Consider the following 16,898-nt stretch of genomic DNA (forward strand, 5'->3'; position numbering starts at 1 on the left):
CTAGTGTCACTTCAATCTGTGACAATTCCTCAGATTTGTCACCTACAAAAGACGGCTCAGGTTTGGGAATCTCCCTAACATCCTCTTCCTCTTTTCCCCAACCCTCACAGTTTTAGCTACCTTAAAACAACTAGGATCCCAGTCCTAGTTGTTTTGGAGCCACCATAGCTGCGGACATGGCATCTTAGTAGGTAACAACATGTTCCATGCCAGGGCATTGGGTTGGGCAAGATTCTTCACTGGTGAAGGATTTTCCTAATGTAGCCCCCAGAGGAGTTCTTGAACCTGCAGAATGACCTCTGTCAAAAGTTAGAGTATCTCTCACCCAAATCAAAGCCCTATTCACTTTTGTAGCACAAATAGCTATTTGCATCCATCATCTCAGCTTCTTGGAAACTGGCAAATTCATGGCCTCGCTCTACTTGAAGGCACAAAGGGAATGGAAACCGCACATATCTTCCTATCTGGGAATTCCCCCCAGCATGAGATAGTCGTCAGTGGACACAGAACCAGTGAGCCCTCTCCTAACCATTACAGCCCGTGGTGAAGGGGATATATTAGGGTAGTAAACAGAAGTGGCTTGGTTATGCTTTACTCTGCCTATGCTTAGTTAGCAGATGGGCTTAGAGGCTACTCTAACATGTGCCAGGTCTAGGGAGAAAATCAGGGATCTGTAACTGGGTCCCTGATGGTGCCTCCACCCCACCACAAAACTTGCAAAGCAGAGAAATTGGCCTGGGCTTCCTGATTACATACAAACAAATTATGTTTCTCTAACTTAATATATAACTAATGGAAGAAATGGGAAGTTGATGGTAATGAATATAAATTAGAAGTTAGGAATTGTAGAAAATTGTTAAGGGGATCAAAGGGGGACAAGGAGAAATCCATGGTAAGCAGAGTCAAGGACAATAAGAAGTTTTTAAAGTATATTAGGAACAAAAAGAACCCTGAAAATAGAATTGGTCTGTTACTGGGTGTAAATAGTAAAACAATCAATAATAATGCAGAAAAGGCTGAAGTGTTCAATATGTATTTTTGTGCTGTATTTGCAAAAGAAACAGATATATAGTCTCAGCATATGGTGATGATAACACCCTTTCCATTCCACTACTATCTCTGGAGGATGCTAAACAGTACTACAGTTAAACATTTTAAAATCAGCAGGTCCAGATAACTTGCATCCAAAAGTTTTAAAAGAGTTGTCTAAGGAGCTTGTTGGACCATTAATGCTGGTTTTCAATACGTCTTGGAGCACAGGGGAAGTTCTAGAGGACAGGATTAAAGACAACATTGTGCCAATTTTTAAAAAGGAGAGACAAGGTGACCTGGGTAATTATAGGCTTGTTGGTCTCACAATGATCACAGGCAAGATAATAGAGCAGCTGATATGGGACTCAATTAATAAATAATTAAATGAGGGTAATGTAATTTAATGCAAATCAACATGGGTTTATGGAAAACAGATCTTGTCAAATGAACTTAATACCTTTTTGTAAGGAGATTTCAACTTGGTTGATAAAGGTAATAGCATTGATGTGATTGACTTAGACTTCTGTATGCTGTTTGATTTAAAAAAACGAGAATAATATAAAATTAACATGGCACTCGTGAAATGGATTAAAAACTAGCTAACTGATAGGTCTCAAAATGTAATTGTAAATGGATAATTGGCATTGAGAGAGTGTGTTTCCAGTGTGTACTGCAGCGATTGGTTCTTGGCCCTCCTCTATTTAACATTTTCATCAGTGATATGGAAGAAAAAATAAAATCATCATTGATAAAGGTTTGCAGAGGACACAAACATGGATGGAGTTGTAAATAATGAAGAGGACAGGTCACTGGTATAGAACATTATAGATTGCTTGGTAAACTCAGTGCAAGCAAACAACATGCATTTTAATATGGCTAAATGTAAATGTATGCATCTAGGAACAAATAAATTAGGCCATATTTACAGGATGGGGGACTCTATTCTGAGAAGCAGTGACTCTGAAAAAGATTAGGGGGTAGGTGGTAGATAATCAGATGAACATCTTGAGTAGGAGTAGACAGGTTGTTTTACCTCTATATTTGGCACTGGTGTGACCACTGCTGAAATACTGTGTCCAGTTCTGGTGCCCACAAGTCACAAAGGATATTGCTAAATTAGAGAAGGTTCAGAGAAGATCCACAAGAAAGATTAAAGGAAAACAGGACTTATGATAGTCTCAAAGAGCTCAATATATTTAGCTTAACAAAGAGAAGGTTAAGGGGTAACTTGATTACTGTCTATAAGTATCTACACGAAGAACAAATATTTTATAATGGACTCTTCAATCCAAGGTATAACATGATCCATGTCTGGAAGTTGAAACTAGATAAATTTAGACTCCATCACAGTTTTTAAATCAGGACTGGATGTTTTTCTAAAAGATATTCTGTAGGAATTATTTTGCAGAAGTTCTGTGACCTGTGTTATATAGTAGATCAGACTAGATTATCACAATGGCTTGGAATCTATGATCTTCAGATCTGGCATTTTTAGTTAAGGAGATGGGCCTTTAAAAATAGCTACTGCAACTGCACACAGTGATTCTCTGCTCATTTAAAATAGGAGGAATGCTGTAGAGGTTTGGAGAGTCTCATCTTATTGAAATGGCATCTCTCTGCTGCCTTTTTCTCTCCTCAGGAAGCCTGCATGAACTGTCCAAGACAAGGTCCTGCGAACAGGCTAGGATTCATCTGCATAAATTAGCAGTGTGTGGAAATCATGTATGAAAACAGTGTTGAGCATTTACTGTACATTGATAGAGCTGCTAATTATTCATCATTACAGGTTTACTTGTATTCTTGTTTGGCATTATTAGAATTACTATTTTTTAAAAAGAAAAGGAGTATTTGTGGCACCTTAGAGACTAACAAATTTATTAGAGCATAAGCTTTCGTGAGCTACAGCTCACTTCATCGGATGCTGTAACTCACGAAAGCTTATGCTCTAATAAATTTGTTGGTCTCTAAGGTGCCACAAGTACGCCTTTTCATTTTACGGATACAGACTAACACGGCTGCTACTCTGAAATCTATTTTTTAAAATTAACAGTACATTTTATATAGATTCTGTGTTTTACCAAATTGCAGGATTGGATGGTCCACACATTAATCCTTGATGTATATCAAATAATTCATCATCTGGAAATATAGATGCTTCAGAGATAGGAAATGAATAATTAATTTGTTTTCCTGGGTTAAAAAAAAATCCCTCAGGTGCTTTTCTGTTTTCTGCTGAGGCTTACATTTTGTAGTCCTCTGACAATGTCTTACACCCTCCAATATGTCTTGTTTCTATGGAGACACCCATGAACTGCAGTTTGCATTCTTCTGCACATCACAATGCTAGGCTGCTTCAGTGTTTTTCCAATGCTTTGCGTTTTTCTCTTTTAATTTGAACGTAATCAGTATACTGTGCTCCCTATTGTTTGTTTAATGCGGACACAGACACATACTGACTGGTACTGTATATAGCATTGTGTTAGAATTGTTGGCCACGGCCTATCTGTAAACAGACAATCTTCTCTAAACTTAATGGTACAGACCAGCATGGTTATCTTATGATTTAGCTGGCGTGTAATCTTAACCTCCATTACTTATGTTGTATATGGCATGATAGGTGAGATAATCATATGATACTTCAGACCTCTTAAATAACAGGAAGTATGGTATAGTGGTGAGCCCAAGAGATCAGGATCTCTGTATTCTATTCCTTTCACACTAACTGACTTGCTGTTCGACCACAAGAAAGTCTCTTAACCTATTTCATAGAATCATAGAATATGAGGGTTGGAAGGGACCTCAGGAGGTCATCTAGTCCAACCCCCTGTTCAAAGCAGGACCAATCCCCAACTAAATCATCCCAGCCAGGGCTTTGTCAAGCCTGACCTTAAAAACTTCAAAGGAAGGAGATTCCATCACCTCCCTAGGTAACGCATTCCAGTGTTTCACCACCCTCCTACTGAAAAAGTTTTTCCTAATATCCAACCTAAACCTCCCCAACTGCAACTTGAGACCATTACTCCTTGTTCTGTCATCTGCTACCACTGAGAACAGTCTAGAGCCATCCTCTTTGGAATCCCCTTTCAGGTAGTTGAAAGCAGCTATCAAATCCCCCCTCATTCTTCTCTTCCTCAGACTAAACAATCCCAGTTTCCTCAGCCTCTCCTCATAAATCATGTGTTCCAGTCCCCTAATCATTTTTGTTGCCCTCCGCTGGACTCTTTCCAATTTTTCCACATCCTTCTTGTAGTGTGGGGCCCAAAACTGGACACAGTACTCCAGATGAGGTCTCACCAATGTCGAATAGAGGGGAACGATCATGTCCTTCGATCTGCTGGCAGTGCCCCTACTTATACATCCCAAAATGCCATTGGCCTTCTTGGCAACAAGGGCACACTGTTGACTCATATCCAACTTCTCGTCCACTGTAATCCCTAGGTCCTTTTCTGCAGAACTGCTGCCGAGCCATTCAGTCCCTAGTCTGTAGCAGTGCATTGGATTCTTCCGTCCTAAGTGCAGGACTCTGCACTTGTCCTTGTTGAACCTCATCATATTTCTTTTGGCCCAATCCTCCAATTTGTCTAGGTCCCTCTATATCCTATCCCTACCCTCCAGGGTATCTACCTCTTCTCCCAGTTTAGTGTCATCTGCAAACTTGCTGAGGGTGCAATCCACACCATCCTCCAGATCATTTATGAAGATATTGAACAAAACCGGCCCGAGGACCAACCCTTGGGGCACTCCACTTGATAATGGCTGCCAACTAGACATGGAGACATTGATCACTTTCCCTTGAGCCCAACAATCTAGCCAACTTTCTATCCACCTTATAGTCCATTCATCCTGCCCATACTTCTTTAAGCTTGCTGGCAAGAATACTGTGGGAGACCGTGTCAAAAGCTTTGCTAAAGTCAAGGAACAACACGTCCACCACTTTCCCCTTATCCACAGAGCCAGTTATCTCGTCATAGAAGGCATTTAGATTTGTCAGGCATGACTTGCCCCTGGTGAATCCATGCTGACTGTTCCTGATGACTTTCCTCTCCTCTAAGTGCTTCAGAATTTGTGCCTCAGTTTCTCCACCTGTAAAAGATGGTTAATAACATTTAGTTATCACATGGTGGTGCTGTGGGGCTTAATTATGTAGGGCCATGTTTTGTGTCTGTGTGTCCATGGCTCCCATTGAAGCCAACATTGGTATCCTACAGCCTAATGTGTTAGTAAAGTGCTTTTGAGATTCACAGACTAAGGACACAAGATAAGTGTAAACCCTACTTTTTTTATTAGAAGTATACTATAAGGTATACAGCATTTTTAATAAGAATCATGAGGGTGATATGATGCCAAAGCACGCTCCTATTACCGAAGGAAATCTTGACCCCATGAAGTGTCTGTGACAGAGTTCTCATTTAGTTCAATGGAGACAAGATATCCCGCAGCTGAATGTAATAGACAACCAAAGCTTGTCAGGGCAATACCAAGAACTGAAGCTGGCATGGGAAGGGAATCATATTCTGTTGAAATAAATAGGTGTTCTGCTCCAGTATTGTAAGATAGAACTTGCACAGGTCTAACACTGAAGTCATATATCGTGTATATGTTGAAATTCTGTAAGTCACTGTAAGAGTTCTTGCTGGGCTGGGTGGCCTAGTGGCTAGGACCTCCCAAGTTGGGGCAGTGGTAGGGGAGCCCTGACCCATCCACTCCACTGGGCACTGACCCAGGACCCTAGGAAGGTCAATATGTTTGACCTCCAAGGGGCCCTCTGAGTTACCTTCCTGCCACTGCTTTCCTTCCTCAGCTTCTGGTCCAAAATCAGGGAAAAACAAACTGAATTGTCAGCTCCAGCTAGTCTCGGCATATAGTCCGATTCCCTCAGGGAGATATCTCCGGCGCCTTTGTCAGGAGCCTTCTGGATATGTCTGTCCCCCTCCCCAGCCTCCTCCCTTCTGAGCTGGGTTGCTGCCTTTTCAACCCTGTCTCCAGTGGCGCATGCTTTACAGGGCTGGAGGGGTAGGGCAACCTGGGTCCAGAACTGTGCTTCAACCCCCTCCAGTCCAGTGTGGGGTTTGATTATCCCATCACAGTCACCTTGCTACATGCAACAGATGATATATAATTGTTAGGCAATCGGTGTGCTAAGACCACTGCTTTTGATGCTGATCAGTTTTATCTGGTTGTTTCCTTGCACTCCCCATCTGTCTGTTGTATCTCTTTTTGTCTCTTGTCTTACACTTACAATGTAATCTCCCCTTGGCAAAGACTGTCTTATTGTGTGTTTTTAAAGCACCTAGCAAAAGGAATTCCTGGTCTGTGGTTGGGGTCCCTAGGCACTATGGCAATAAATAATAATATAAATAAAATAAAATGTGTTTACCATGTATGCTAGTAACTGATAATATAGCCCAGAAATATATGATTTTTTTTTGTGCACCTCATTCTCATTTTGTTGCTGAACTAACATAGTAAAATAGCTCATTAAGCCTAATCTTTAGGACATTTCAGTGAATGTGCTTTGTTTTACCTTTATGGACCTTTACATTCCATCTTTAATTTTTTTAAATCACTAAATTTGTTTGTTGCCACTGCTTTCCCAAGGATGTTAACTAAAATTATGTACCCTAACAGATATAGTTAAATACAAACCTGTTCTTGACAGAAGTTGGTGGAGTTAGAACAGGGATGAACAAAGCTTATTAAATATAACGTATGTAGAGGTTGTTCTGCAGTTACTGTGATTTTCTTCATGTCGTTATAAAAGATGGACCAGAAAAAGTATGTCATGTTAACAGCAAGCCAATACAGAAAAAGAACAATTCAGCCATATAAAGATGTGATAATCTAGAAAAATAGCCATGTTAGAAATGGGTTTACAGCTTGAATTGTCAATAAACAAATCATAGGTAAAGCCACATTGGTCTACTAAGGTCCATATTCCCACAAATGAGGATTCAAAATTTTAGACAGGGGATTCCAGAGTACCAAGCTCCATTCAAGTCTTTAAGCACTGAACTTTTTTCATTGTGCATAGCTTTCTATGCATAAAACTGAATTGCTGAATTATTTGCAGCACAGAAAGGACACTCTGAAATCAAAACCTCGGTGCATAATGAATTATGTGAAAAAACTTCATGAGCTTAAATATACCTTTCTTATCAGCTCTCTCCTCGCTCTGATTCAAAACTAAGTCTGAAGACCTAGATTCTAGATCCAGACATTTCCCAGCTGCTCCAATCCATGGGGGGCTTCCAGTTTCACTGACCCTGAACTTAGAAGAACAGCATGGACTTGTCTTGTTGGTCTCAATGTTTGACTGTGTTTGTAGCTCTTAGAAAATGTTTGTTGACTGGGAATGTGGATCCTTGATCTGGCTTTCTCTGGGGAGAGTAGCAGCAGTGTGGAGTGAGGAGAGAACAAAAACTTTTCAGCTCATAAAATTATATGTGCTGAAGTCCATCACTTTCAAGAGTCCCTTTGCCCGTGAAGCTTTTTCCTCCACAAACTCACTCATATATTATATTTTAAATGCTACAACTTTAACATTTAAAATTTTGCATGCCAGTATTTTTGACAGGGAGCTAATCACTAACGATGAAAAATACAGATTATTTTATTTTCAATATTTTTTCTAAATGTGGCCTTCGCATAAGGAATTTTAAGTAGGAAAAGTGTGAAATATTAAAGACAAGATTTTTTTTTAGTTTTAGAGGATTAAAAATATCTGACATTTTTGTCCTAATTTCAAGGTTTTTTTTAAATCCTATAATGAAAAAAAGTTTGAACAATCAACAAAATTAACCTGAGAATAATCGCTAGTTTTGAGGACAAAGGCATGTTTCTGTTCAAAGTTGATTTTTGTTTCTTTGGTTAGGTCATTATAATGGAACTCTAGTTGTAACTATGTGTGTGTTGTGTATTTATAATATATAGATAGATAAATATAATATTCTTCTATTTAATACTGTTCTTTGTTCTTATTTGCTATCCAACTTTTTTTTATCAGTTTTCAGACAAATCAGTTTTATGGTTTTCATGGAGTTCATTGAAGCACCTATGCTCTATAAAGAGAAAAAATGTAGTGTAAAATAGAGAATTGGAATGTGTTGAGGCAAAAAGAGAACAGAAACAAGTATCAATCCAAAATCCATGACCTCACTGCACCTTAAGCCAGGGAGAGAGGCTGGAGAGGGGCATTGTCTGGCTTGCCTGAGGAAGGGAATACTTCATTAAGAGGTAGAGAACATGGATCAGAGCGGATCAGTATGGGTATGATGATTCATCCCCCCAAGGTGACCTGACCAGAAAGGAGGGGAGAGTATATAGGGGTAAACCAGGTAGGAAAAGCCCCCTCTCGCCCACTCTCTTATGACCCAAATTCATGGGGGGTCATAAGGGAGTCAGTAATTTTGCATCCTGACATAGCATATGGGGCACCAGAATTATTCAGGGAGGATGGAGTTCATCTTTCACACTTGGAGACTGACGTTTTTGGTCAATATTATAGGAGGCATTAGATGTCTGGGAACCCAGCGGGGAATGGGGATGGGGGAGGCAGCCAAGCTAATAGCTGGCACCTCCTTGTGATAAATGTCCAGTACAGGTACTCCACAGGAAAGAGATACAGTGATCAGATAAATGGATTGGTAAAAGATTTAAAGTAGGTGTTCGTTAAAGGAGTGGAAATGGAGAGTTGAACTCCCTTGACTGGCACGGCAGGGACCCAACTGCCCCACAACAATTTCTAGTCCACCTTAACCCTCATTCAGGGAGGGGCATGGCAAGATCCCAGCAGTGGGTTGGCTAGGAATCAGGATAGAAAAGGGAAGGGGGGCTAATGGACCCCCTGCCCAGAGAGATAGTGAAATGATCATAGATTTACTTGCACTGTATTTTTTTTTTAATCTGTTGAGTACTCCCAGACAGTTAATAATAAAGTTGTGGCCTAATTAAACATATCCAGTGTCTCCTGTCATTCTCCCAGTACAACCACGTATCTAGATAAACACTGAGCCTTTTTATGCTAGGCTTCCCAAACAGCTTTTGTGGCACATGACAAATGAAGCGCAATCAATCCTGCAATTATTAATATACTAAAATCAATTAAAATAAGTGGTTCTGACAGATCGGTTTGTAAGTCTGTTGTGAACCAATGTGATGGTAGGAGCTTTCCTGATGGGAAATATCAATTGTCCAGTGTGGTACCAAAGTGATTGGACATAGGTTCGGCCTTATTTAGTAGCTTCATTAACAATATTAAGCAGGAGTAAACAGCATGTTAATGAAATCAGCAGATGATATAAACAGCAGGGAGCACAGAAAATACAAGATATTTAAAGATTAGAAACATGGACAAAAAAGTAACATTATATTTCAGGTGGGAAAATGGAAGGGAATCCATCTGGGATAAATTAATCCTAGGTAGGTAGGTAGGTAGGTAGGTAGATACTGGAAAACAGTAATCCTGAAAGACACCTGTGGGTGATACAGGGCAGTAGTTTGCAATTCAGTATGGTAGCAATAGGGCCTATGCAATATTTGGAAGCATGTGCAGATGGATCGTGCCACAGAGCAGGGAGGATATTGTCATCTTTTACATGAACAGGTGAATTGGAGGGAGTTCAAAGATGAGTAAACAGAATTCAGGAGTTAGGAAGATTGACTTATGAGGAAAGATTGAAAGAGCTAAATGTACATAGTTTGGTTAAGTAATCAATGGGGACAGGGGGAATAAAACAGTCTACACCCTTGAAATACTTGTAAACATTCAAGAGGTAGGTGAGTTATGCAGGGTGTGAGATGATGAATCTCTCATCAAAGAATCAGGAAAAGATTATATCAAATAAAATACAGCCAAGATACAAAACACTTCCTAGTGCAGAGGTCCCCAAACTGTGGGGCACACCCTCCTAGGGGGGCACAGAGGAACATTTGGCAGTGCATGGTGGGACCTAGGTCAGCCCTCACAAGGAGTGGGGAGGGAGCACCACTCAGTCCTGCTCTGCCCCCAGCTCCGCCCTGGCCCTGGCCCTGGCCCTGGCCCTGGCCCTAGCCTCAGCTGCGGCTGTGGCCGTGGCCCCAGCCCTCGGCCACAGCTCTGTTCCCGGCTCCAGATCTGCCTCCATTTGCGACCCCGGCCTCTTACCCCTGTCTGCAGCCCCTCTACCCCCCGGTCCTGGCTCCTGGGGTGAAGGGGGTGCAGACAAAGGTAAGGGGAGGACATGATTGTGAAAAGTTTGGGGGCCACCATCCTAGTGCAAGGAGTTATCTGCTAATTTACAGCACAAACAGGCTACAGTACTTGAACCTGTAGGGTGCTTAGCTGCTCCTGGAAATGGTGAATGCCTTCAACTCCCACTGACATGGCTGGGAGTTGCGGGCCCCTGGCATACCCTGGAGCAGCCCAGAATCTTGCAGCATTGAGCTCATGAACTGCTAGCTTCGCACTAGGTCCAGGCTTCTGCCTGGAGGGGAGGGGAGACCTTGGAGGGGAGACCTTTCCAAAGTGTTCCACTCAGTCCTCTCACTACTCTCAATCTCAGACTCAAATGAATTAAATCTCCCTTTCCACTCATCTCCTCCTCTTCCAGTAACTCATGTGTGGTAGAAAGATGCAACGCCCTGCCAACTCTGAAAGGTCATTTTCAACGTGGTATCAAACATCTTGTTAAACTCATACAAAAACATGACTTGTAACCTGTCTGACTGGGTCAAGACAGGGATCATATTCTAGCATCTGCTAGAATCACAGCTGTTGCTTCCTACTCCGGTTCTAGCTGGAAATGGGGCCCACACTGGAATTCTGGTATCTGAGGTTCAGAGTCACTTTCAAGTTCAGAGAACTTTAGGATTCAGCTCCATTTCTAGCTGCAGCCTTCTAAACTGGAATGCCTACAGATAAAACAGCGAAATAACCTTTCCGTGGTACTCTGGAATAAAATAAACAGGGTGGGTTTAATAGAGAAGTACTGGCTACTCGGTGCACTTGCTCCAAGCAGTTTGGTACAGTTCCCACAAATGTATCAATCATGGTGAGGAGCTCAATTCTCTAATTAAAAACAAATTTTATCAAATATTTTTCAGCTTTTTACTCTCAAATTAAAGCTTAAAAACCTCCCGGGAAGGAAAGGAGGCCAGATTGGAGGGGGAGGAGGTGAGAGGAAGGAAGTGGGTGGAGAAAACCACTATATTCCCAAGATGCAAGGAAAATGGAAAAATAGAAGAAAAAATACATTAAATCAATGTAAACTAAGAGGTAAGTTTCAGGGGTTTTTTACTTTTTATTTACACTTTGTGGGGCTATTTTTAGTGGTGCTTTTAAACACGCACACGCATACACACAAAGTGTGGGGTATCCATTTATTATTTTGCCTATTGCTGCTCTAGGCCCAGTTTATATTTCTAGTAAGACTTTTCAGGGTGTGTGTTGTGGTGAGATATCTCAACATGCTTTGTTCTTTATGTGCTAAGCCTTCTATCTCATGCTCAGTGAGCAACATGGAGTGAAGGGATATCCCATTGTGACACACACAGTGTTGAGTCTTAGAGTTAAGCAATGGAAGTAGATTGTTTAGGCAGCTTTAATGGGCCTTGTTCTCCTATTGCTTATACCAGCATAATTCAATGGAGTACCAATGCATGTCAGGAAAAACTGCATGGAAATCAATAGACAAGCACTGGTGTAATTTGGAGGAGAGTCAGGCCCACTATAAGTCAAGATCTGATATGTCTTTATATAGTAATGATTTTTATTGTAAGCTGCCACAGAGATTGTATAAATCCTTTGAAGGTTTGATTAGAGACCACCAACAGCTGTGTAGTACGGTCTGGTGCATTTAAAAACTTGTTTGTTACTGGAATGTTTATTGTTACTCTGCCAGGAGGCTGCAAAAGCAGCAGCTGAATAAAAATATTGCTGACTAATAAGATTGTGCATGTGTTGTAAATATCACATGGGGTTGCAAGTGAAACTGAAGATTTTGTCCAAGATGAATTTAGAAAGGAAGGAAGCAGGAATCTGGAAAAAGTGGATACAAATTTTAAGTTATATACGGATGCACCAGTGTCTAGATCGGAGAAAAAACACAAACAAACAAACCCCCCAAAACAAACACCCCCCGCACACACACACACACCCTGAAGTACTTAATACTTCTTAATGGATTGGGCTGGAGAACAGGCCCAGGAGATTTACAGCATCTTCATATTTGAAGATGGGGAAGTGGACAGAATTGGTTTTGATCAAAATGTTTGAGGTTCACTGCATATAACATATTATTACACTCTACTGTTGCCTGCTTTCACTGCTTAGGCTTCCTTAACTTTTCAAAAAGTTTTTTTTTTCCTTCCAGAATTGAGCTGGATGCTTAAATATTTCTACAGCTGCCAGTTAAATAAAAGTGTGCCTAGCAGCTGTGCCCTTCAGAATTGATACATCATAGATCAAGACTTTGAAAGCCATATATGTGTACTATTTGTACTACATATATTTTTATTCAGGCACACCCTGAACATTTAGTGACGCAGGGCCCAATCCTGCTCCGATTGAAATCAATGACAAAACTTCCATGGGCTTCAATAGGAACACCATTGGTCCCCAAGTGAATAGAAACTGAGAACTGTGATGCAGTTGAATCTGCATGATTTTTTTGTACATAAATGTAGATAGTAACATCTTTGATCTTTAATTTCTCCCCCACTCCTTGCCGGGAAGGAGGATTGCAGGGAGAGTGGGAACAGGAACTAAGTGGCAGTGGTGTGAGGAGAGATGATTCTGGTGGTGCAAGAATATAGGAGGGGAGAGAGATGAGGGAGATCTATATACTGGTGGGGATGGCTGAGCAGCAGGAGATGCTGAAGAGTGGGAAGGGGCACTCAGAAGAGCAGGGGGTGCTGGGGAGTGGGAAGGGGCACTCAGAAGAGCAGGGGGTGCTGGGGGTGGGAAGGGGCACTCAGAAGAGCTACTGGCAGGCAGCATTTGCAGCTCTGTTGGTTGAAGAGCAGAGTGACAGGTGTGTCCTTCCATCATGCGGGAGAGGCAGCTGTGCGCCATGAAGGGGGCAGTGAAGTCAGGCTGCAGTACCCACAAGTTCAAATACATTGAGGTTCAACTTTTCAATAATGCTTAAGTTCCTATTAAAATCAATGGTAGTTTAGCATCTAAATCCCCTAGGCAGCCTTGCAAATTCCAGCCTGAAGTAACGCATTGGAAATAAAAGTTTAAGTAAAAACCATTGAAGGTCAAAATAGACAGCTGCATCCAGACTTCTCAGTCATCTATGTTTTGGACCAGATGATACGTCTGGGGGGAGAAAGCAGAAGCAGACTCCGCTGGTTGGTAGGCATGAGATGTGATGTCCTGAGGTTGGGGGTTCCACGACCACCACTCCCAAGAGAAGGAGGCGGGTGGTGGTGGTCGGGGACGCTCTCCTCAGGGGGACTGAGTCATCTATCTGCCGCCCTGACCGGGAAAACAGAGAAGTCTGCTGCTTGCCAGGGGCTAAGATTCGCGATGTGACGGAGAGACTGCCGAGACTCATCAAGCCCTCGGATCGCTACCCCTTCCTGCTTCTCCACGTGGGCACAATGATACTGCCAAGAATGACCTTGAGTGGATCACTGCGGACTACGTGGCTCTGGGAAGAAGGATAAAGGAGTTTGAGGCGCAAGTGGTATTCTTGTCCATCCTCCCCGTGGAAGGAAAAGGCCGGGGTAGGGACCGTCGAATCGTGGAAGTCAACGAATGGCTATGCAGGTGGTGTCGGAGAGAAGGCTTTGGATTCTTTGACCATGGGATGGTGTTCCATGAAGGAGGAGTGCTGGACAGAGATGGGCTCCACCTAACGAAGAGAGGGAAGAGCATCTTTGCGAGCAGGCTGGCTAACCTAGTGAGGAGGGCTTTAAACTAGGTTCACCGGGGGAAGGAGACCAAAGCCCTGAGGTAAGTGGGCAAGCAGGATACCGGGAGGAAGCACAGGCAGAAACGTCTGTGAGGGAAGGGCTCCTACCTCATACTGAGAATGAGGGGCGATCAGCAGGTTATCTCAAGTGCCTATATACAAATGCACAAAGCCTTGGAAACAAGCAGGGAGAACTGGAGGTCCTGGTGAAGGCAAGGAATTATGATGTGATTGGAATAACAGAGACTTGGTGGGATAACTCACATGAGTGGAGTACTGTCATGGATGGTTATAAACTGTTCAGGAAGGACAGGCAGGGCAGAAAAGGTGGGGGAGTAGCACTGTATGTAAGGGAGCAGTATGACTGCTCAGAGCTCCGGTACGAAACTGCAGAAAAACCTGAGTGTCTCTGGATTAAGTTTAGAAGTGTGAGCAACAAGAGTGATGTAGTGGTGGGAGTCTGCTATAGACCACCGGACCAGGGGGATGAGGCTTTCTTCCGGCAACTCGCAGAAGCTGCTTGATTGCACACCCTGGTTCTCATGAGCGACTTTAATCATCCTGATATCTGCTGGGAGAGCCCTACAACAGTGCACAGACAATCCAGGAAGTTTTTGGAAAGCATAGGGGACGATTTCCTGGTGCAAGTGCTGGAGGAGCCAACTAGGGGGAGAGCTTTTCTTGACCTGCTGCTCACAAACAGGGAAGAATTAGTAGGGGAAGCAAAAGTGGATGGGAATCTGGGAGGCAGTGACCATGAGTTGGTCGAGTTCAGGATCCTGACACAGGGAAGAAAGGTAAGCAGCAGAATACGGACCCTGAACTTCAGGAAAGCAGACTTCGACTCCCTCAGGGAACTGATGGGTAGGATCCCCTGGGGGAATAACATGAGGGGGAAAGGAGTCCAGGAGAGCTGGCTGTATTTCAAAGAATCCCTATTGAGGTTACAGGGACAAACCATCCCGATGAGTCGAAAGAATAGTAAATATGGCAGGCGACCAGCTTGGCTTAACAGTGAAATCCTTGCGGATCTTAAACATAAACAAGAAGCTTACAAGAAGTGGAAGATTGGACAAATGACCAGGGAAGAGTATAAAAATGTTGCTCGGTCATGTAGGAATGAAATCAGGAGGGCCAAATCACACCTGGAGCTGCAGCTAGCAAGAGATGTTAAGATAACAAGAAGAGTTTCTTCAGGTATGTTGGCAACAAGAAGAAAGCCAAGGAAAGAGTGGGCCCCTTACTGAATGAGGGAGGCAACCTAGTGACAAAGGATGTGGAAAAAGCTAATGTACTCAGTGCTTTTTTTGCCTCTGTCTTCACAAACAAGGTCAGCTCCCAGACTGCTGCGCTGGGCAACACAGCATGGGGAGTAGGTGGCCAGTCAAATGTGGAGAAAGAAGTGGTTAGGGACTATTTAGAAAAGCTGAACGAGCACAAGTCCATGGGGCCGGATGCGTTGCATCCGAGAGTGCTAAAGGAGTTGGCGGCTGTGATCGCAGAGCCATTATCCATTATCTTTGAAAACTCATAGCGATCGGGTGAAGTCCCGGACGACTGGAAAAAGGCTAATGTAGTGCCCATCTTTAAAGAAGGGAAGAAGGAGGATCCTGGGAACTACAGGCCAGTCAGCCTCACCTCAGTCCCCGGAAAAATCATGGAGCAGGTCCTCAAGGAATCAATCCTGAAGCACTTACATGAGAGGAAAGTGATCAGGAACAGTCAGCATGGATTCACCAAGGGAAGGTCATGCCTGACTAATCTAATCGCCTTCTATGATGAGATTACTGGTTCTGTGGTTGAAGGGAAAGCAGTGGATGTATTGTTTCTTGACTTTAGCAAAGCTTTTGACACGGTCTCCCACAGTATTCTTGTCAGCAAGTTAAAGAAGTATGGGCTGGATGAATGCACTATAAGGTGGGTAGAAAGTTGGCTAGATTGTCGGGCTCAACGGGTAGTGATCAATGGCTCCATGTCTAGATGGCAGCCGGTATCAAGTGGAGTGCCCCAAGGGTCGGTCCTGGGGCTGGTTTTATTCAATATCTTCATAAATGATCTGGAGAATGGTGTGGATTGCACTCTCAGCAAATTTGCGGATGATACTAAACCAGGAGGAGTGGTAGATACGGTGCCAGGTAGGGATAGGATACAGAGGGACCTAGACAAATTGGAGGATTGGGCCAAAAGAAATATGATGAGGTTCAACAAGGATAATGCAGGGTCCTGCACTTAGGACGGAAGAATCCAATGCACCGCTACAGACTAGGGACCGAATGGCTCGGCAGCAGTTCTGCAGAAAAGGACCTAGAGGTGACAGTGGACAAGAAGCTGGATATGAGTCAACAGTGTGCCCTTGTAGCCAAGAAGGCCAGTGGCATTTTGGGATGTATAAATAGGGGCATAGCCAGCAGATCTGTGATTGTTCCCCTCTATTCGACATTGGTGAGGCCTCATCTGGAGTACTGTGTCCAGTTTTGGGCCCCACACTACAAGAAGGATGTGGAAAAATTGGAGAGAGTCCAGCGAAGGGCAACAAAAATGATTAGGGGACTGGAACACATGACTTATGAGGAGAGGCTGAGGGAACTGGGATTGTTTAGTCTGCAGAAGAGAAGAATGAGGGGGGATTTGATAGCTGCTTTCAACTACCTGAGAGGTGGTTCCAAAGAGGATGGTTCTCAACTATTCTCAGTGGTAGAAGATGACAGGACAAGGAGTAATGGTCTCAAGTTGCAGTGGGGGAGGTTTAGGTTGGATATTGGGAAAAACTTTTTCACTAGGAGGGTGGTGAAACACTGGAATGGTTTACCTAGGGAGGTGGTAGAATCTCCTTCCTTAGAAGTTTTTAAGGTCAGGCTTGACAAAGCCTTGGCTGGGATGATTTAATTGGGGATTGGTCCTGCTTTGAGCAGGGGGTTGGACTGGATGACCTCCTGAGGTCCCTTCCAACCCTGATATTCTATGATTCTA

At 43.0% G+C, this 16,898-nt stretch overlaps 1 protein-coding gene across 9 annotated transcripts in view; it reads left to right on the forward strand.

Moving 5' to 3' along the window:
• The window catches only part of DLGAP2 (DLG associated protein 2), a 705,175-nt gene that overhangs the window by 251,867 nt on the left and 436,410 nt on the right, over nt 1-16,898 (forward strand). For 4 of the 9 annotated variants that reach the window (XM_074947777.1, XM_074947776.1, XM_074947772.1 and 1 more), the window contains one exon: nt 11,113-11,284. The exons of the other annotated variants lie outside the window; for them this stretch is intronic. In XM_074947777.1, coding sequence (XP_074803878.1) covers nt 11,227-11,284 — 58 coding nt within the window. In that variant the 5' untranslated portion in view covers nt 11,113-11,226. The remainder of the gene's footprint in view (nt 1-11,112; nt 11,285-16,898) is intronic. 9 annotated transcript variants of the gene reach the window in all.

This window comes from Natator depressus, chromosome 3 (genome assembly GCF_965152275.1).
Source record: "Natator depressus isolate rNatDep1 chromosome 3, rNatDep2.hap1, whole genome shotgun sequence".
Classification (NCBI taxonomy): Eukaryota; Metazoa; Chordata; order Testudines; family Cheloniidae; genus Natator; species Natator depressus.